The 22,875-nt window shown below is 36.9% G+C and overlaps 1 protein-coding gene across 9 annotated transcripts in view; it reads left to right on the forward strand.

Annotated features, from left to right (window-relative positions):
• The window catches only part of MGMT (O-6-methylguanine-DNA methyltransferase), a 245,358-nt gene that overhangs the window by 185,341 nt on the left and 37,142 nt on the right, over window positions 1-22,875 (forward strand). For all 9 annotated transcript variants that reach the window (XM_034436467.3, XM_087871653.1, XM_060682920.2 and 6 more), the window contains one exon: window positions 14,196-14,335. In XM_034436467.3, the coding sequence (XP_034292358.1) occupies window positions 14,196-14,335 (140 nt within the window). The remainder of the gene's footprint in view (window positions 1-14,195; window positions 14,336-22,875) is intronic.

Genomic DNA, 22,875 nt, shown 5'->3' on the forward strand with positions numbered 1-22,875 from the left:
ATTGGGGTTTAGCTGTTGAGTTTATCACTTCTTATTACCTTATTAGGACAAAAACTATTCATCTCTAAGAGGAAACACAACAATATGTCCTTGGTAAGGGATTCCTATACACAGAAAACTACACTGAGATTGTTAGAACATTTGTATTCATGAGAGTAAAATAAAGCTTAGCCTAACTAGACTTCTATGTTCCTGAAATGAAAAAGATGTGACATTAACTCTTTATATCACCTGCCAACTGAAATTTTCTTAATGTATGAAATGTAGAAAACAATGAGGTTCAGTTACATCCTTAGCAGTAATACTGCAATCATTCATTATGCTTCTACAGGAGTGAAGACAAAAACACAGTCAGCATTTCAAGCCAAAGTGTTGCTTTTTACACAATTGTTTTCTTTTTTAAAAAAAAAATAAATCAACACAGTTTGCATTAGAATCATTTTAAATAAGAATACTCAATGGTAGGCAGCCTGATACCTTGCCAATATTTAGGATACCACATTGCCTTCGGCTTGCTCCAGTAGAGTCAATGGAATGTAGAACCTATAAAACAGTTGGAAGGACCCAAGATGTTTGAAGTTCGAACTTATAAGAACTCAAAGAAATAGTTAATAACATCCAATGATGGAAAAAATGATATCTGTCAGATGATGAAGAGTCAGACATTTACTAGCCAATGGCAATAAAACAGGATTGCCTTATTGTGTCCTTAATGAATACTGTAGAGCTAACTGAAAAACAAATTGTCATTGCAAATTGTTGTTCTTGGAATATTTAGAGAACAGATTCTTCAGTATTTCTTCCTGTACAGTGTGATCCCTCCATTAGTATAGCTTTCCCATTGAACCACAATGTGGCCTCCATAAACTTCCTGAAAACATGGCCTATGAGGATTAAATGTACAGAGCAACCCAATTTTCCCTTATTACATAATTTTTGTTTTTGCCCCTATTTGCTATTTTAAATAATTTTAGTCTTACCTTCTATTCTATATTTAAGCCAATTGATTTCAGGTGGTGAGATAAATTATGTAAATAACTAAATGATGGTTAAATTAGAGAAAAAGATTGCAATTCTGTAACTCTGCCTTGACATACAGTAGTCATTAGCCCAATGAAAATGGCTTAATAGATGATGGGTCTAAATTGTTAATGTTTCCTCAAAAGTAGTAATATTTGTTTTAAGACTCTCAAGTAATATATTATGAATCCTTTTTATGATATTATGATCAAAGTAGGAGACCCACATTCATTGTAAACTCAAATTTCATCTCCATAACTTTTGAGCAGAGAAAATAACTCTTTTTATCCTTTTTTTTTAAAAGAATGGGCTCTTGCATCTCTGCAGCATCCATTGCCAGGCAGATTTATCTACAATGTTAGAAGCAGCAGGAACACAGTCAGAGCTAGAGTTAGGGAGGCAAGTAAACTTGCCAAGGGGAAGAAGAATAAAAGAAAATAATGCAAAAGAAAATAGGTTATGGAAGTCTCATATAATTTCCATCTCTATCTTAGCATATGACAGGGGGAAAAATGTGTTCTGGTAGATGGAGGAGCTTGAAAGAAATTGTCATTTGATGTTTTATTTTATTTATTCCCACCTGAGTCATGATGCCAGGATTTTCTATTAGACTACATATCTGTAATTGAAATATCATTAGCATCCTCTTGATTCTCAACATTTGTCCGCTGTCTAGTATTGGATATTATTTTTTTAAAAAACAGCCATTTATGTAGAAATACTATCCATGTTTGCAAAACTAATCTGGAAAAAATCTGTGAGAGAATGACCGGCCCGTCACAGTCCCTAGCATTGGTCCGTGGAATAAGGGAAGCAGGTACCCCAATTATCATGACTGTTACTACTGTACTGAAGAAATATTAACCATTAGGTAACTGTAATGAATTCATACATAAATAGAGCCCTTCTTGGTCATAAAATAGTACATGAAAATCTGGACATTTGGCAGATTATGAATCTATAGACTCTACACACTTTGAAGGGATTTCATATATTACAAACATATTGTGCTGTATTGTCTATTCAAAATACAGTACTGAGACTAAGATTTTTATTTTGGAAAATAAAGGGGAATGCTGTATTGGCAAAATAGAGATACACCCGAGATTTAGTTTTAATAGCTATACAGATTGTTGTGTTTGCCAGTTTTTGCCAAATTTGCAAAAGGATTTCTGTGGGCTGATTGTGGTCATGGTTTATTCATCACTATAGTATATTAAGTATGCAAGGTCCTAAACTAGTTTCTCCTAGTTTGATAGTTGTTAAATAAGGTTGGAGTGATAACTTTCAGATTTTTCTGCAGTACATCTGAAGAGTACCATATTGAGGTTGATTACATGTTCACTCGCATGTAATAGAATGATGTGTTAGAAGATCTGTGAAATGAGGATGTCCGTTGAACCATCAACTTTCTGCTTTGTGAAATCTAATGTATGAGATGGAAAGAGCAGTGGTCATATTGTCCATTTCCATTTTGCTTACCAGAATGAAGACATCATCATGTTAAAGTCTCTTCTGTCATATAATCTCCAATCATAAAGCTGTTTTTTGCAGTTACAGCAAGCCTTTGGGTTAGCCATTTGTCCTAGCCAAAGTAACTTTATTGTGGATTAGAAAGTGTGTTTGGAAGAATATTGTACTTTTCTTGATTTAACCTGAGTGTTTTTTATATATTCTTTATGTGTCTGATGATGAAGGATGCAGTTTCAAAAGCAGCTAATTCTGTACGCTGCAAAGAGAATCTCTGTACAACTTGCTCTGATTTCTTAATCTATTAGCCTATTCTCTCATTAGACTTCGGAAGAATGTGTCAACAGGTATGTGCATCCCTCCCTTTTTCTGGAAGATTTGGAAAAGTAAACAAGAAGGGGTTTTCCTTTCCAGTGGACTGCAGCAGTTTATAATGCCAAATTGCTATAGAGTGAGTTATTATAAACAGGTTTTCATTTGTGTATCCACATAGAATATACTACACTGTAAAAAATAAAGAGATGGATTCATGGACAAATTTCCTAGTGTCTACATTAATTTTCTCATGTTAAGATAGGTAAAGGTAAAGGTTCCCCTCGCACATATGTTCCCGACTCTAGGGGATGGTGCCCATCTCCGTTTCTAAACCAAAGAGCCAGTGCTGTCCGAAGACTTCTCCATGGTCATGTGACCAGCATGACTAAACACCAAAGGCGCACGGAAAGCTGTTATCTTCCCACCAAAAGTGCTCCCTATTATTCTACTTGCATTTTCTACATGCTTTCAAACTGCTAGGTTGGCAGAAGCTGGGACAAGTAACGGGAGCTCACCCCGTTACGCGGCACTAAGGATTTGAACCACTGAACTGCTGACCTTTCACTCAACAAGCTCAGCATCTTAGCCACTGAGCCACCTCATCCCCTTGTTTATTTATTTTATTTATTTATTTATTTATTGAATTTATATCCCGCCCTTCTTCCCAAAGGGACTCAGGGCGGTGAACAGCCGAGAATTAAAATAACATACAATATAAAAGTTAAGATAATTAAAAATAAATTAAATTAATCGGCCTCCCAATTTAAAACCCCTAGATATACAATTAAAAAACTAACCCAGAAAACCTATTCAGGCCAGGCCGGCTTGCTGAAATAAAAACGTCTTCAGGGCCTTACGGAAAGTGCGGAGATCCGGAATCAGCCATATTCCAGGAGGTAGCTCGTTCCAGAGGGCGGGTGCTCCCACAGAGAAGGCTCTCCCCCCCTTAAGATACCAAAGTCCTCCCTAAACTAATCCACTACAAACCATTGTCATATATACTGGCCCAGACAAACTTTACAGATTTCCTAAATAGAATTTAGTGATGGTGATGATAATGCTGCATCTGTCTTTCTGCCATTTGGCTCAATGGAACCTGCATAGCTGTGATTCAAGTAGCATCTCAGAAAGCATCTTGGATGCCAAGGAATCCATTTCTTTAAGTCTGAGAATAAACAAAGCAACATGGCATTCTCCAAATCTACTCTGTGTGGGGCTACTCTTTCAGCTACAAACATAATAGTGTAATGGCTGCCAAGTGACTGTCTTTTATTTGCTTGATGACTTGTTAATGCTCCAGGATGATCAATTGATATTTCTGTCAGAGGCAGGAAAATGACTAGGGATGTTTCCTTAACAGGCAATTTATCTGCAGGGTGGGTTCTGAGACCCAGTGTTCTGCCTGGAGGGAATGTGGGAAAAGAAGAAAAAAAATAGTTTGCTGCTTTCAGAGACATAACCATTTTAGTCTATTATAGCAAGAAAAAAAAAAGATTTTGTTGCAGCAAAAGCAATTAAGGTGACTATTATATGTCTTTTGCAGTGAAAAAAAATAAAGGTAAACATTAACCACTTTATATAAGCTTTCGTGGAATACCTTGAATGCAAACAGGGCCACCCTAAGCTAGGATAACACATACCTTTGGTTTCAAGGTGAGATGAAATTTCTGAACATTAAGATTAGAGAAAAGTGATAAGTAGAAGATCTCTAGATGGCGACAATTACTGATGATAACTGTCATTCACAAAATAGTTGCTGGAGTGACACCCACATTTTAACGATGAGCTGATTAACAGACACATTTTGATTTTAAAAGTGTACAAGCTGTAGCTTGTATGATGCACCGAGGAACAGAGAGAATGAATTAGCTACTTGCATCATTCCGTAAACTGTCCCATAGATCCAGCTGACTTCAGATTCTGTCAAAGATAACTACTGGTTAAACATAATGTTTCAAAAAGGAAAATAGCCCCTTCCCCTAAGGAATATTATAATTACTTTGATATCACCATTTTATCTTTGCTAAATCATGGCTAAGAGTGGATCTGAACTTGCATCTCTCTGGTAGCTCAATACTCTAAACAATGAAAATATCCCAGCGTAGCTATAATGGATGAAACAGATCCACACATCAATCATTTGGTAGGATTGAAGAAAATAGATAATTATTTCTTTTCAGCTTTATGTATTTACGGGGTCACTTATTTTGAATTATTTATAATTAATCCTTGTTCCTCATTAGATCACTTTTTATTCTTATTAAAGAAGAGACCTGTGTTTTCAGGCTTAGAATACTAGAAGGTGTTATAAGTGACAAGTGTGAGTATCAAGGCATAATTTTTCCAATGTATTTATCAACATCCAAAGCTTGAGGTCACATGGAAAACTGATAACGGTTCATCTCATTTGGAACAGATTATATTTATAGTCGCAAGCAGAGAATTTAGTAATAAAACCATTTGACATAATATCGAGCTGCTTGCTTTAAGCTAATTAATGCATTCGCTGCCTACAAGGTAAAGTTAATGTTTCAGATATCACTTATAAAATGATCTGCATACAACTGAAACTTATAGTATTATTTTGAACTGTCATGTAAATGAGAAAGAAATGATCGGTATGCGGATCTGATTCAACTATTTCACGTGAACTACAGATAGTCCTCGGGTTACAACCACAATTGAGCCAAAAAATTATGTTGCTAAGTAAAACATTTGTTAAGTGAGCTTGCCCCATTTTACAACTTTTCTTGCCACAGCTGTTAAGTGAATCATTGCATTTGTTAAGTTAGTAACCTGGTTGTTAAGTGAATCTGGGTTCCCCATTGACTTTTCTTGTCAGAAGGTCACAAAAGGGGACCTCATGATCCCGGGAAATTGCAACCATCGTAAGTATGAACCACTTGGCAAGCATCTGAATTTTAATCATGTGACATGGGGATGCTGCAATTGTTGTAAGTGTGAAAAACGTCCCTTTTTTTCAGTGCCGTTGTAACTTTGAACAGTCACTAAAGAAATCGTTTTTAGTTGAGGACTACCTGTATGCATTTGACAACTACAGGCAGTCATCAATTTACAACCACAATTGAGCCAAAAACTTCTATCGCTAAGCAAGACATTCATTAAGTGAGCTTTGCCCTGTTTTATGTCCATTCTTGTCACAGTTGTTAAGGGAATCACCACACAGTTGTTAAGTTAATAACACTATTGTTAAGTTAGAAACACAAAAGATAATCACATGACACTGTAACCATTATAAATATGAATCAGTTGCCAAGTCTGAATTTTGATCATGGGATGCTGCAGCAGTTGTAAGTGTGAAAAACTATCATAAGTCACTTTTTTCAGTGCTCTTGTAACTACAACAAACTGTTGTAAGTTGAAGACTACCTTACTTGTCTAAAGAAATTATGATGTGTAGTCTTGTATATCATAGTCAAAACTGGCCATTATAGTAAGTTTCTCACTTTTTTTATAATAATTGTTTTAGAAAATGCTATTTCTTCCAGCAATTCTATGTTACAATGTTGTAAGATAGTTACAATATTTAGTTAATATTAAATAGTGTAACATAGAACAATATTTACATCCTATTTAGTTTTTGTGTGTGTCTTGTGCTAGGATTTGGGGAGCAAGGGGTGTTAAGCAGAAAAACTGAATAAGACATGATGGAGAACGAAAAAAAGATTTGGATCTCATTCGTAATTTTCTGCATGTGCACTCAGAAATAAGCCTAGCTGAGTTTCTACCAAGTAAGCATGTTTTTAAATGTTGCCTCCAGTCATTAGTAAGACATCATTTATGAAAATATCTTTTTTTTTTAAAAAAAAAATCTACTTTATTTTGTAGAATGACAATTACAAAACAGTTAAAACAGAGATCAGAGGGCTACAATTGTGCAATAAAGCAATACCAGTATCAAAAAGCCCTCCAAGGGCCTTGAAGGCTCGCTCTCCCATCTTTTTAACTTTAATTATTTTACTCGTGTTTTAACTCCTATTGGACTATAATATTTATATGGTTTTTATGTTTTAATTGAACACTGCCAGAGCCGTTCTGTGAGTGAGATGGGTAGTTTCCAAATTCGATCTATAAAACAAATAAATAAATAAAAACATAAAGTTAAAGCTCTGAAAATGTAAGAAAAGTTCACTTCATGCCCAAAAGACATTAGAGTTACTTACTCCAAGCTGGGATGAACTGTAGTACCAAAAAGTTGCTTTGCCTTTTAGTTCTCTACTGTATGTCACAAGATATACAGGAAGAATTATTCCAGGACATCCTGGAAGAATTATTGCTTGGATACCTGAGCATAGGAGTCTAATATCAATCTTTAAAGCTTGTAAAAATGTTCAGAATAAGATACATTAGAGTTAGTAACAGAGTCAAATTTTGCTCCCGTTGAAGTTCTCTACAGAAACTACTGTTCCAGCGAGGCAGGCTCTTATTATGGAATGGCAACTGCTTATTAACTCTACATGAGCTCCCACTGTTCTGTTTTCAGAATTTCCCAACACAGCATGTTCCACATATTAAACCTGCTTAAAATAGATCAGGCTTGCATTTAGCTCTTCCTTGAGTATATTCTGTCTTTGTGATCTTTCCGTTTTTGTTTTTTGTTTTAATCTTGGAGTAGCATTGTATACAAGGAAATAGTAATAGTGTGAAGTATCTGTGGCATGCGCTCTCTAAGCCTTTGATCTATTTGGTTGCCTCTCTCGAAAATGTTCAGGCTTCAGCCTATCCCTTTCTGAAAATGAAATGAATGGTGAGAAATATGCATATTGTTCCCATATATTGTTTCTGTGTAAAGAAAAAAAAATCCTCTCTTTTTATGATTGTTCATTCGGTGTGATGGAAAAGACAGTGTTTTCAAATAAACATGAGAGGGCAAAAATATAGGTGAAATTGTCAGTAGTGAAATATAGGACAGGTTTTTATATTTGCTTTTGATGTGGAATAGCTGAGGTACAAATTCTCTTTTTCGTTGTAAAATCATTATTCTTGCTTTCTACAGCTCTGTGTTTTCTAAAATGCCAATGAAACTTAAGCAAAGGCATATTTTTAATATACATAAAAAGGGATTGTCTCTCCTAAAAGTGATTCTTACTGGGAAATTGTAGTTAAAGATGGAAAAGCAGTGGGAACTACTTTCACCAGAAAAAAATGGCCACATCATACTGTGTTTTGTGATAACACAGTTAGGAAAACTAGAGAAAAGTGGTTAGAATGCAGTATTGCAGGCTAATTTTACTGAGTCAACCAGCTCAAGGTTGACTCAGCCTTCCATCCTTCCGAGGTCAGTGAAATGAGGACCCAGATTGTTGGGGGCAAAATGCTGACTCTGTTATTCTCTTAGAGAGGTCTGTAAAGCACTATGAAGCGGTATATAAATCTAAGTGCTATAAGTATTGCTATTCCTGAATTTGTTAGGGGGTTGAATTACATCATCTCAAAGGTCCTTTTCAGTCCTTACATTCTGAGAGTCTGATCAGAAGGTGAATCATCATACCGCGATCCTTCAAATATTTATGTATTGGCAATATACCATTCTTGCAGTTCTCCCATTTATAAAAATTGGCAGCTAGATTTCAACATAAGACTAGGCTAAACCATAAATGTATACCTACAGTATTATATTGCTGAGTGCTCAGTTTTTTTAAATCGTTTTCCTAAAAGTCCAAACATGGTGTTTTCATTTTTTGATGTTTCTAACATCAATGTACAGGAGTATAATGAAAATATTAATTCGGACTATCTCCCATAAATTTCCCAGCCTTGTTTCTTCTCAGCCAGCATGAACATAACTGAGAATTATGGAAATTACAGATTTCGCATTCTGATTAGCCCATTTCAATTACTTTTGTTCAGTGATTGTTGGCTATACTTTCCGATTTTGCCCAATTGAAAGAGTTTTAGTAGTATATGAATTACTGGTTATTTAGCTCTATTACAAAAACTTTCCACCTGAGACTATTGTTTTTAAGATAACAGCTATTATAAAGTGTCAGTAGTGGGTTTCAAATCCCATCACTACTGGTTTGCTCATGGGTGTGCGCTCGCACGCATGCGCAAAGCTTCTGCACATGTGCAGAGATGTCTGGGCAGGTGGGCGGAGCCTCCCGCTGCCGCCGCTACCAGTTCACCCTGTAGCAAAACCACTACCACTCCAGTATAGTGTGCTACTTTAGTGTCCAGTTATATAGGAAGAAACATCATTGTTTAAGAAGACTGCAAAGGCCAAGTGAGAGAGAAGACAGTAAGAAGGATGCCAAGATTTTAGGCTGATATACTGTATACAAAGACTAGAAAGATTAAGTCAGAGAGCAGACTGATAAATCAATTTCTAAAATAAACCATCACAATTTATTCTGTAAAAACAGCAGACATAGTCCATAGCTAAGTCAGCGAAGAACCGTAGAATGGAATTGGAGAAATCCATTCTAACCATAAACAGTTGGATTTTAAATAGGCCTTTCTTTTTAAAAAAAAAAATTACAGTCAACAAAATCTTACTGCCTAAGGAAACTCTCCTAGCAATCAGCTCGTAACACAACTCTGTGTGCTAATGAACCCAAAGCTGTTAATATGGTTTCTTCAGTTAAATTGATTCATGAATTTTGAAGAGAACATTATCTAATGAATTTTCTTTGAATAGAAAGCAATTAAAAGGACAAATCAGTCTGATTAACCCCAAAATCACCCTAGCGCCACAAATGGTGTACAGTTTGAAATTATATCATAAAAGAACTAGAGCAGATTTGCTATCTCTCTGCCCTTTTTAATCCATGTAAATTAATGAACAACAAAGTTAATTTCTTTGATGACCCTTTCCTAGTATCACCTGGATTATGCTGATATTTAATTTGCTTAACGTTATCATAAAGGCTAAATGGATATTTTTTCACTGGTAAGTATTATGCTATTCATTTAAGAAGTTGTTATTATTTAAAACTAATAAATATATGTGGATTTATTTAACAACAAAGAATGCTTTTCTGGAGTAAATATAATGTAACTAATTTTTAAATTTAATTACCAGCACATTAAAGGGTTTTTTTTTCTGCCCCAAAAATTTCATTTGAAGGGGAAAATATTGCTTATCATTCAGCCTGCCTATCTCCTTAATTTACAAAAAAAAATCCTTGATCTACAACCACAATTGGTTGTAGTGGTACTGGAATTTCGCTCAGTGATGAAGTCATTAAGCAAATCATCACATGACCAGACCCAATTTTACTATAGTTGTTAAGTGAATCACATGATTGTTAAGTTAATTGCATGGCCATTAAATGAATCCAGCTTCCCCCTTTGACTTTGTTTATCAGCAGCCAGCTGACAAGATTGCAAATTGTGGCCATGTGACCACAAGACATTGCAACCATTGGTAATGCAAGCTGATTGCCAAGTGCTCAAATTGCAATCACTTGACCATGGGGATGGTACAGCAGTCATAGCTTTGAGGACAGGTCATAATTTGTTTTCAGCACCATTGTAAATTCAAACGGTTGTTAAACCAATTGTTGTGGACTCCATGTAGAAAATTAAAAGAGATCTGGGGCAGCAAATGAGAAGAAGATAGGAGTATATTATGGAACAGTAACTTATGGTTTATATGCATCTACTCCATAGAATGCTTTTCTATGTGCCAAAGCATGGATAACCACAATTCTTGCTTAGCAGAACAAGCTTTGAGTCCATTGCTTTGTTTGAGTGATCACCATAAAGGAATGTTATATTGTAAATTGCTGTGGGTTTTTTTTATTGTATTATATTTCAAACCATGTAACACTGTCTGGAGCCCGAATGGATTTCTACAGGCTACAAAAAGCATTAAATAAAAAAATATTCCTCCTTTGCTGAGAAGATCAGTAAATAGATTACAGCATTCCTTCATTTGGGAATCCAGCGTCCCTTCTATGATAACCTTCCAAAAGATGGTAAAAATGCAGCTCTTCTGGAGAGTGTTTGGGGATTAATAGGTTGTTGCAATTTGTGATTCTCTTCTGCCTGACTGCGGTTGTTTTAATTCTCTGGACTATGTTTTACAGTTGCAAGCTTCCAGGAATATACAATGACCTACAAATCTATTAAATAAATAATTCTGGGCAGAAATAATCACAGAAGCCTTTTCTCTGCAGCATACTCACTTGGAGACTTAAAATATTCAGCAGCTGAATGAGAAAACCCTCCAAAGAAAGCCAATCTTACACAACTCCTGTTAGTGTCTAAAATTTTCCCCCTCTCTCTCCTATGTCAAGAAACAGGTGCAGACCAGTTTGTAGAGTTCTAAGCTATGGTAACACAATACAGGCAGCCTTCGACTTGCAACACTTCGTTTAGTGACTTCTCAAAGTTATAACAGCCTGGAAAAAGTGACATATCACCATTTTTCACACTTACGACCGTTGCAGCATTTCCATGGTCACATGATCAAAATTTAGACACTTGGCAACTGGCTCATATTTATGACAGTTACAATGGCCCACGATCATGGGATCACCTTTTGTAAACTTCAGACAAGAAAAGTTAATGGGGAAGCCAGTTTCACTTAACGATCGTGGTACTAACTTAACAGCTGCAGTGATTCACTTAACAACTGTGGCAAGAAGGGTCATAAAAGGGGGCAAAACTCAATTAACAACTTTCTCACTTAGCAACAAAAATTTTGGGCTGATGGTTCTCATAGGTCAAGAACTACCTGTAAAACATGCTATTTAGAACCAGGATGGTTAAAGCAACAGGCTAGAAATTAAAGAGTCTATGAGTTCTAGTTCTAGATATGAAAGTCAACTGGGCAATTTTGGTCTGGTCACTTTCAGCCTAACCCCACTTCACAGGGTTGTTGTTGTTGTGGAAAAAATAGGAGAAAGAAGGAATATTATGTGTGTTTGCCAACTTGAGTTACTTATAAATTTAATAAAACAAATAAAACAAATAAACAAATAAATATTCCCTCCTTTTTATAATCAGATCATGCCTGGTCACCAACAGGCAATTTTTCCATTGCCACAGATGAATGTCTCATTCTATGGCAATCTGCAAAGATTGCTTCTTTTCATGCCTTATTAACAACAATATGAAAATCAAGAGTAACTAGGCAGCAAATGAATGAGTGTTTTCCTTCCAATGAGAATTACCCATTCAAATATGCAATATATATTGGGAGACACCACTGTATTTTCTCATATCTAACATGTGAAATGGTGGCTGGGGGGCATACAATAATCCAGCCTGTTAGCTTTCTTCCTGCCCAGTTTAAGTTTGAAAATTGGAAATAGAAAAGCATTATAAAACAAGTCCTGCCCATGATTATTCTTCCTTTCCTTTTTCTTTTTTTAATTTGACTGTATGCCTATTTAAGCTTGCCACTGAATGGGAAAGCCTATTGTATGCATTAACAGGATAATTGTACTGGAAATTAAAAATATAGGAAAATCAAAGCTCTGAATGCTTTTGTAATAGTGATCAGTTATTCAAAATGTGCTCTTTAATAATCATGAATTTAAATATAGAACACAATCATAGAACTGATTGCTGTGCTAATTCAAAAGAAAAAAAATGTTGATGTGCATATGTCATTTTTATTTTTTAAAAACCATAGCCACAGACTCAGATACAAAAGCACTTTATATGTCCCTATAAATTTTGTAGAAAACTTTTTATTTTACAAAATGAAAGTATTTTATAAAAGTGGTATGTAAGACTTACAACTGTGTTTGTGTACACACCTATTATCATCTCTATCTTATACTCTGTTCTGTTACTATTAAAATGTTTCCTCTATACTGTTTTTCACCCTTGGCAGCTTTAAGATGTGTGGATTTCAACTCCCAGAATTCCAGCAAACTTCCAGCAGCAGTACACATTTAACTGTACTTTCCCCATTGTGTCACCCACTGACAGTAGACTGAGTCAGCATATCTGGTAGGATAGGAAAGCATTTTTCAACCTCAGCAACTTTAGGATGTGTGGACTTAAACTCCCAGAATTCCACTTTGCTGGCTGCAAAACTCTGAAAGTTGAAATCTACACATCTTAAAATTCCCAAGGTTGACAAGCCCTGCTCTATACTTTACTATTACTGTGTTTCCTCTATACCAGTGATGGCTAACCTTTTTGCCATCGCGTGCCAAAAGCGGGGTGAGTGCAGGGCGGGATCATGCACGTGTGTGCCCACAACCATAATTCTATGCGCCCCGGCCCCTGTGCATGCACGCACAACCCCCCCCTCGCGCTACCCCCGCTTTTGGCATGCGATGGTATGGTGGGCCCGGTACACCTATTTTTTGCTCTCCCCAGGTTCCAGAGCCTTTCTAAGAGCCTTTCTTAGCGGGCAAAAACGGCCTTCCCCACAGGCCCTCCGGAGGCAGGAAACAGCCTGTTTCCCTACTTTCGGTGGGTCCGGAAGGCCCGAAAATCAACTGACTGGCGTGCTCATGCGTGCCGGAGCTGAGCTCACGTGCCCACCGATATGGCTCCGCGTGCCATCTGTGGCACGCATGCCATAGGTTCGCCATCACGGCTCTATACTATATACAGATAGTCCTCAACATGTGACCATTAGATCCATTGCTAAATGAGGCAGTTGATAAGTGAATCATGCCCAATATTCTGACCTTTTTTTGCCATGTTGTTAAGTGCATCACAGCAGTTGTTAAACGAATCATACAGTTGTTAAGTGAATCCAGCTTTTTGGACAGCGGCTGGGAAAGTCTCATGTGAAAATTACATGACCCCTCAGCCTTCGTAAATACATGCCGGCTACCAAGCATCTGTATTTTGATCATGAGACCACGGGGATGCTGTAACAGTCGTAAGAACCGGTTATAAGTCACCTTTTTCGGTGCCATTGTAACTTTGAACGGTTGCTGAACAAATTATTGTAAATCAAGGATTGCTATACTATTATTATTAGTGCTATTGTTGGTATTATACATCAATGTTTCATTCTTACAAAGCTTGTTCTGTCTCTTTTTTCTCCTTCTGGGATTTTTTCTTCTTTTTTCCTTCTCTGTTATGTCCAGCATGTAAGAGCTCTTACACTTTTCTGTACTGTGCTGTGCTTTGTTAGACATCTGCATTTCTTTCTCCTCCGGCCGTTCCACAAAACCCCCTTCTGTCCTTCGGCTGCTGCACTTCTCTCTTTACTAGCAGCCACGGAGATCCCAAATTACACCCCCTCCCTTACCTGTGTCAAGGTTTATACACCACCCTTCTTGCTGGCACTGGGGTAAATGACTCAGACAGGATGGGACAAAGGTACCTGCAATTTTGGCCAAGCAACTTGCTTTTCCAGATTTAAATGCTACTTTAAAAAAAAAAAAAAAGCAAGTAATGTCCCTGTCGCTGTGACTTCTTCATTTTCGTTTCCTCTGCTTGCCTTCCAGCTTCATTCACCAGAGACGTGTTGTGGACTCTGCTGAGAGATGTGAAATTTGGAGAGGCAGTTTCTTACAAGCAATTAGCGGCCCTGGCAGGCCACAGCAAAGCAGCCAGAGCGGTGGGTGGAGCGATGAGAAGAAATCCTGTAAGTCCATGTCAATGTTGAAATCAACGTGATGGAAGATGGTGGGTTGAGATGGAAAGCTTTGTGGGCTAAATGTCATTAGATTAAATATATCTGCTGCGAAAACTACTCTGCTATGAGTAATAAGGTCAGTAAGTGTTTTTAATCAGCATTAATGCATAAACCAGTTTAATATGATTTATTTCCCCATCATTTATTTGAAATGGGAGCCATGCATTTATTTTAATGCATCAAGTCCTATGGATGTGGCTCATTTTCTTTTTTATTATTTTTCTTTTCCTTTCCTTTCTTTTTTTAAAAAAATACAGGAGCAATATTTTACGGAAGGAACTGTTCTCTTTGCGAGCAGGACTGTAAAGATTTGGAAGGATCACTTTTTTTTAATCACCTAAAAAATTATGCCTGGGTTTGTGAGTTCCTATGGAGCAAAAGGGCAAAGGTATCCTCTCTGGATTCTGAAAGGAACACATTTGACTTGGGTTCCAAATAAGATCAGATTCTGGATATTGAAAGTCAGGTGTGTTCCAGTCTCATTTGCCTCTTGAATTAAGGCACAGGGTCTGTTTTCTGGTGGCAAGACCACTTCCCTGAAAAGTGGATGAGCTTCACCAATTTAGGCGGTATTAACTGTAGTGTTTTAGTTTGCAAGTTCAAGGGAACATTTCTAAAAGACCAGCTATATTGTCCTGTCAGCTGCCCAGCTTCGCTTTCTTTGAAGCTCGCTAGCAACTGTCATAATGGGGAGGGGGGGGAAGAGTGCTGGAGGTGTGAAAGAATGCTGTGAGAAATTGGGGGGGTGGGGGTGGGTTATGGACACTAACAGGAACCAGGAATGCCAAACAGAGCCATCTTCTGCCTTCCAGGATGCCGGCCCTGGGAAAAGAATATACAGTGGTGCCTGAGGCGCCAGGTTCCCAAAACATTGGAACAGAACCTGATTGGGTTAATCACACAGGAGTCAGGGTTTTGGACATTGGGGATTGCTTTCAATATATGATTTTTGAATGTAAACTTCAGAGCTTGCCTCACTACGCTGCACTCAGATCTCTAGTAAAATGCCTTTTCTTGAACACCTATGGAGTCAAGGGTCATTCTTTCCTAGGGAGTAAACTGGCCAGTCTGAGAGTCCCCATTAGTGGCATACTTCTGATATTGTCCTGTTCTGATGAGTCCTTCTGGGAGAAGGGCGGTATATAAATTAAATTAATAATAAATAAATAAATTGCCTATTCTGTAATTCCTAAATTTCATTTTAGCATGAGAATTGATTGGCATTTATGCAGTTAAGTGGGAAATTATCTAGGTACTGGTGCAAGACCAGTAACTATTGATGAACAATCAAAAGAGGACATTTCATGTTCCAATGTTGCTATACTTTATCTCAGGGATGAAATTCATTTACCTTCCCTACCGGTTCGCCAATGTGCACACGCCACGTGCGGGCTCGCTTCGCTCATGTGTGCCATCGTCTGCACATGGACAAAGCCTTCTGTGCATGCGCAAAGGCTTAAAATGTCGCAAAAAAGTGACATCATGACATCCGCGTGGGTGGGCGGAGCCTCCCGCAGCTGCTGCTACTGATTCGCCCAAGCCGGTTAGAACCGGCTGGATTTCACCCCTGCTTTATCTGGAAAATAGTCCAAGTAACTCAGCTAATCCTGAGCTTTACCATCGTTTGAACTGTGCACTGGTGTTACAGCTAATGGGTCTTTGATAGCCAACATTCATCACTTCCTTGCAGAAAAAGCAGCTATAATTTAAAACAAAATTAATCTGTTATGCTGGAATCTATTTACTAGATCTCAATTCTAGACTTGTAATATTTTTCCTTTTTAAAAAAAAAAAAAAACTAGTTTAAAAGAAAATTATGGGATTTGATCCATTCCTATAAATGGGAGGATTTCTTCATCCAAGAGGAATACTGGAATGATGGAGGGTATAAGGTTAAGGAAGTTTACTAATTATCTTTTCTCCTTGTGTTCTGTGGCTCAAAAAAATCTGCTCCAGAGAATTGGGACTCCACTGGAATACAGCATATATTCCTTTTCCTGCTTTGCTAGATTGGCAGGAGCAAGCATTGAATCTAATCCATATTAAACGCATGATTACATGATTTTTCCAAAGCATGGTTATATAGTGACAGTCCCTTAACTAAACTTACATAATCTTGCTGTGCGTTTTAAAGGAAAATGAGTAGAAATATTTGCACCTGTTAGTGTGGATTTGTGTTGGACCTTAACATCTCTACCAGAAACAGCTTTTAAAATACTAATACAATTATTTTTATTAAGTAGGGGCATGTATGAAGCTCTTCCTTGAGTTGACGTTTTAGAGTTGATGCTTCTGCATGTCCTCAGTATGTGCAGTTAAAGGAACGCTATGTCAGATATCTCTATTCACCAAAGTCCCATCACTCACATAAAATTGCTGAATCAGTTCATTAATCTTGAACAGTTATTTTCAGCAAATCTATACATTGCTTTTTGTACATCATCTGGCTACATTCACAAAATGCATGGCAGCTAGCATACTGTATATCAAATGTATTTATAAATTTTGCCAATGTTACCCAAGTACGATTTAATTTGCTAAATAATTAAAATTGTGTTTTACTGAGATCCTGAATTGTCAATATTATAATTTTTTTTAAAAAAAAATGTTCTTCAGTTCAGCCATTCCTTAATAAGCTTTCCTAAAATAAAAGCTGCATGGAGCTTTATTCTGCAGATCCTGCCTACTTAATTTCTGGAGTGTACATTCAACAGGTCTCCTTTTGTAGTTGGGTTAATTCGCATAATTCATACACTGACCTTCAACTTTATGAGAAAGTAGAAAAAGTGCCGGCAGCAGCTGAGAAATGCAACATCTTTGCTTTAAATTATGCCAAGGACATGGTGGAGATGGCTCACCTTTTTGCAGAAAAAAAACCCCTTCAAATAGTTTACAGCAGTTTAGATTAATGGTGAGGGCTGCTGTCCTCAAAGGGAACCCATAAAGTTCAATTAAAAATCTCATTAGAATAGTATAGAAGGATCAAAAAAAAAATCATCTGGACCCATGGGGATTGGGAAATGTTGGGCTGATTAGACCAAGACCATCATAAACGACTCTTCTGTGACTTAAATGAGATATCTTTAACAGTCTGCTGGCAAAGGTGCTGTGTATAATTTCCCTTCTTTCCCAATTTTACATACTTACGTTATCATTCAAGCTAAAACTTGACACAAACATTGATCTAGTATAAGTGAAGTATGTTGTTCACTCAAAATGTTTCAAACATTCAAGGCTGAATGGAGTAATTGTGCAGTTAGGGGAAGAGAGTGAAGCATTGATTTGGAATGTGCTAGGCACATAAACCTACTTGTGCATTAATTCCTTAGGTGGCTGGCCATAAACTGGAACTCACGCTGGTTCATATTACAGTATTCGTTTGTATTAGAGAGCAGGGGCAGGAAAAGCAATAGGACACGAGCAAGCCAAAACATTATTTTTTGCTAAGTGCAATTTCTGTTGTGTGTTATGACTTGATGTTTCAGCTGTTTCTATTATGGCCTCACTGATCTGTTTCTGACAGTTTGGCAGCTTTCTGTAACCATCCAGTTTATCAGCCAGTATAATAGGATGGTCAATTTTTCTCTGTATCAAATTGAAAACCCCTAACAAGCGGAGCATCAGCGTTGTACAACATTGTGTTCCCATCCTCAGACTGAAATTGCTAAATGCCGTTCAAAAGCAATCAATACAGTGTGCAGGGAGTATTTTTTTTTTCCTCACCTTTTTCTAAACAAACACATTATTGAGGAGTTAGTTTATTCACAGATTGCCATGAGCGTTAATGACCACCCCGAGTGTAGTTCTGCCAGTCACCTAGCTAGCTGTTGATAAAGATTTAGCATCATGTTCTAAGTGTCAGGCCTGTCAGTAGTGCTGAACCATTTGACCAGAAGAAAAAACGCAGAGGGAGCTATTGATTACAGCTTCTCAGTGTCACTTGTTCACCAGGATTTAGGTATTGATGAGGCTGCAAGTGAAAACAAACCCTCTCCCTTGTGTGACTCTAACCCAGAAGAACAAAAGCGAAGTTGGAGAAAATATTCAGCTGGTACCAGAATCAGAGGGATTCCATTATTGATCGAAAGACCCCTCCATGGTTTTGTTTTTGTTTTAGAGTCAAATCTAGGGGGTTGGAAGTTGTGTAGCATTTGAGAAAGAGGCATGTAAGTGATGGATTCGTGTATTGGATGAATTAGATTTCCCAGCATGAAAATTTCAATGGAGTTGTAGTAATATGAACTGCTGAGTTATTGATAAAAATGCATTAAATGCAACTGAAGCTCTAAAGCAGAGGTTGCTGGCACTGTTTTCCTTCTGAAGTAACCTCAGGGCTCTAATAAAATTTTAGTGCATTTCATTTCATTTATTTTCTTTTCTTCTTTAAGTTGGCTAAATATTGTCACCACAATTAAAGCAAAATGAGATGGTGATCAATACTCTTATATTGCAAACATAATGTAGTGCATTTTTTAAAAATCTCTGTGGCGCACAAGGATTCATTCATTTTCTTATAGCCTATGTCTGGTGCAAGATTCTTCCCCTATACAATACAAGTACAATTGAAACTTCGTCCACATGTAAGTGGGCATATCACAGATGTCAGGTTGCCTGTGTCCCCTGCCCCTTTTTTGTAGCTGAACCCAGATGCACCCAAGAATGTGCCATTGAACTTCAGTGACAAACCGCCAAATAATGGCACCAATACTTTTCCTTTCCCACCTCCTTCACTGATGTAATACTGTAAATATGCCACCTATTATAATGTTTGAAGAATAAGTAGGGAAACCAGGGAGGTGTGGGAGGGGAGGTGGGATCAAAGAAGTTAACAGTGTAACCACACAATCTAAGCCTGTCCCTTTTTCACTTGTACCCCCATCGTACTCCATAGGTACGATGCGCGTAAATACAGGGTGGGGCTTTGATCAAGCTGCTGTCTTGATTGTTTTGCCATCCTCTTGATGGACAACTCCATAGACAAGAAAATAGTGTTTAAAATATATGTGAACAGCACTCCAAAAACTTTCTTCATCCTTGTCATAATAAAAAAGAGTATCTGAGTTGTAGACATGAAAGATGTCTTTGTCAAAACTTTTTAAAATAGTGTTTTTGTTTTGTTTTGTTTGTTTAAAGATAGCTATCTGTGATTTAGTGGGAAGTTATAGTCCCACATTCTTCTGAGTATTTTCTTATGTCAATTTTTTTTCCATAAAATAATAATCTAGGTTTACTATCTTCCTTTTAAAATATGATAGTCCTAAACATTAAAAATATGTAGTTTAAAATGCTAATTTATCAAGCTTGGGATATTCATTAATCTTTATTGCATCATTGATCAGCATAAGTTAATATAGAAATATGAGAGTTTATGATCATTCTAGTTGTAATGGCCTAGAACAGGGGTCCCCAACCCCCAGGCTTCAGCCCACTACCAACTGCTTTTGGGTGCAGTTCCTACCCAAAAGCAGACACATGAGGAATTATAGTTCCAATAATAATAATATGGGTAGTCCTTGACTTACAACTATTCAACGTTACAACAGCACTGAAAAATGTGACACCATTTTTCCCATTTACGACCTTTGCAGCATCCCCATGATCAGGTGATCAAAACTCAGATGCTTGGCAACTAGTTCATATTTATGTCCTTAGTTCATAGTTATATTTATCACCCACTGTGATCATCTTTTGTGACCTGACAAGTAAAGTCAATGGGGAAGCCAGACTTAACAACTGGATTACTAATTTATCAACTGCAGTGATAAATTAACAACTGTGGCACAAAAAGTCATAAAGTGGGGCACAATTCACTTAAAAAATGTCTCATTTAACTACAGAAATTTGGGGCTCAATTGTAGTCGTACGTTGAGGACTACCTGTATATAGAAAAACACTTGATAAGAAAAATCTGGCACCTTGATAATAAGGGGAACGGGAAATACCACGAATACCCCTATTCCATGACATTTTAAGAAGATACCATTTGTGGAGTCAACATCCTGCCTTCACAAGGACATTGACTGATTATCTGCCATCAGGTCATTTTCAACTCCTAGCAACCACCTAGATATATTTTCTCCATGATGATCTCCCAACCCTTGTCTTTCAGATCTTGCAAGAACATACTGCTATAACTAAGTCTATCCAACTTGCTGCTGATCACCCTCTTTTTCTTTTTTTCTTCCGCCTTTCCCAGCATTAAAAACTTTTTTTTTATTATAACTTGTAAAGAGTATGCTCCTATAAAAATGCCTGTATCAGAAAACATACATACATGAATCTCAGATAGCATTCTATAACGTGTACATAATGTCCCTTATTCTATTTTTTATTAGTTACTCTCAATTTTTATTTCACTGTACATACCTTCTTTCAAAAGAATTAGTTTTCATTCTGAAAATCAGGAAGAATATTTTCAGGAGAGATAGATTCATCAGAAAAGTTTGTACAACAGTCTTCCAAAAGACAGAATTGAACCATATAAGACAAAACTCATTTAGAGTCAGGACTCGGGAAGAATCATTAACCAACCTACAAATAAGTTATGAGATTGTAGGGACATTTACACAGTTACCTAATTTGAAAAGTAGTTGTCATGAAAATCAGACTGGGTTGTTCTTTTTTTTTTTTTTTCTGACTGAGATATAATATACCTGTTGAACCTTGTAATGCTGAAAAATCACTGCAAAGACATTCAGAAGTTGCTGTAAATATATATGATTACTGGGGGTGGGTATTCCAAGCTTTCAATGCAAAAAGTAATTGGCAAAATGATGTAGCTTTTTTTAAAAAGCTTTTCCTGACACTTGACCTTTATCCAGTGTTTTATTCATTGCAAAACTAAACTTTTTGTGATGGCAGCAAATTTGTATCTTCAAACATATGACAGTGTGAAGTACAATTTCAGATACTCAATAAATCTACTGGTAGATTTCCTACGAGTGTTTCTTATGCTAGCTGTTTTGTTGTTGTTTTTTGTTCCCTAGCTCAGTTCAATTTTTTATATCAAGATTACTACCCCACTCATAATTGAGAAGTTAAGAAGAGTCTGAGTATAACAATATGGACAACAATATTTTTTGTCAATAATAGTAAATGATATAGTAGAAACTAGGAAACTAGATAGACAGCCAGATGATGCCAGATCTGTCTAGCAACAATTAGTAGAAGAACAAATTGTTAAGCGTTGGCTTTCTCCTACACTTTTGGTAGTGACAGGGAGGGCACTAATCTCTTAAGGAGGTGGGCCAAGTTGTCCTTGTTCACGTAACAGCTGCTATTCATATTATTAATGGAGGAATCCTTTTTTTAAAATTAAATGAGAAGGAAGTTCAACAGTGTATTTTTAAAAGGTTAAGGATGTTGAAAGAAATTGAGCTAATTATTTACATTAGGCATTCTTATAGGAATACAGGGCAGAACCTGATCTAAATTAATACTTTTGGGAAAGGTGCCTGAAAAAAAGAAACTACTAGTAAATGACAAAAATAATGTTTGTCACAGAATCCAATCTGGGTCGGTCACTGGTACCAAAGGTTTTGTCTTCCAAGCTTTCAAACTTTTGCTGGAGCCCATCTTCAGGGAACTTCTCTCTAGAAGAAGCTAGCTATAGAGAAATTCCTTGAAGATGGGCTCCAGCATGAGACTGAAAGCTCAGAAGACAAAACTTCTGGTCCTGGGGATTGACTGGCCCAGATTGGATCCTGCAATATTATCCTGGGACACGTATATTCACCTTCATTCATAATGTTTATCATCAAATACATAACAGATAAATCACAAAACCAGTTGGCATCTGAGATTTGTCTTTTAAAAAAATATTTATAGAAAGCATTTTCAGGCTACCCAAATCCATACAGACACTAGGAAATAAGCCACACAACCCATATAATATTCCCTTCTGTGCAATATGGCACAAAATGCTATGATAGAGGTCCAGACACAATTAAGCTCTACAATAAAAAAATAGTACTACTTTTATTTGCTTCCTAAAAGCAAGGAGGGTTGAGGCCACCCATGACTTCAGGAGAAAGGGGTTTTGTAGCCCAGGAATAACCAATGAAGAAACTTTGCTTGTCCTCACTTCAGGTAGTTCACAAGGAATCAGGACTTCTCTATATGTCTATATTAGTCTATCAGATTCTGTTTTATTAAGGAGTACCCTTAATACGTTGCTACAATTGATTACTAAACTAGCCATTGTGGTACAACATCTAAAAATCTGGAACTGGGAATTAAATGACTCTTGGAAATTTTGTGCAATATAAATATGGCTTTTACAAGTAAGCAGCCGCGATGGGCGCCAATCAAAGTAAATGCATTGATGGACTTTGGGTCAATTTGAATTTTAAATATGTTCTGATGATGATGATTGACTAGATTGACTTTGCAAATTCCTTTTAGGGTTATCCTTCAAAACACTAAAAATAATACAGACAATCTCATAATCTTTCTATTTTAATAATGTATTATAGCACCTGGAAAATATG

The sequence above is a fragment of the Pantherophis guttatus genome, chromosome 6, assembly GCF_059756535.1.
Source record: "Pantherophis guttatus breed Tessera chromosome 6, ASM5975653v1, whole genome shotgun sequence".
NCBI lineage: Eukaryota > Metazoa > Chordata > Lepidosauria > Squamata > Colubridae > Pantherophis > Pantherophis guttatus.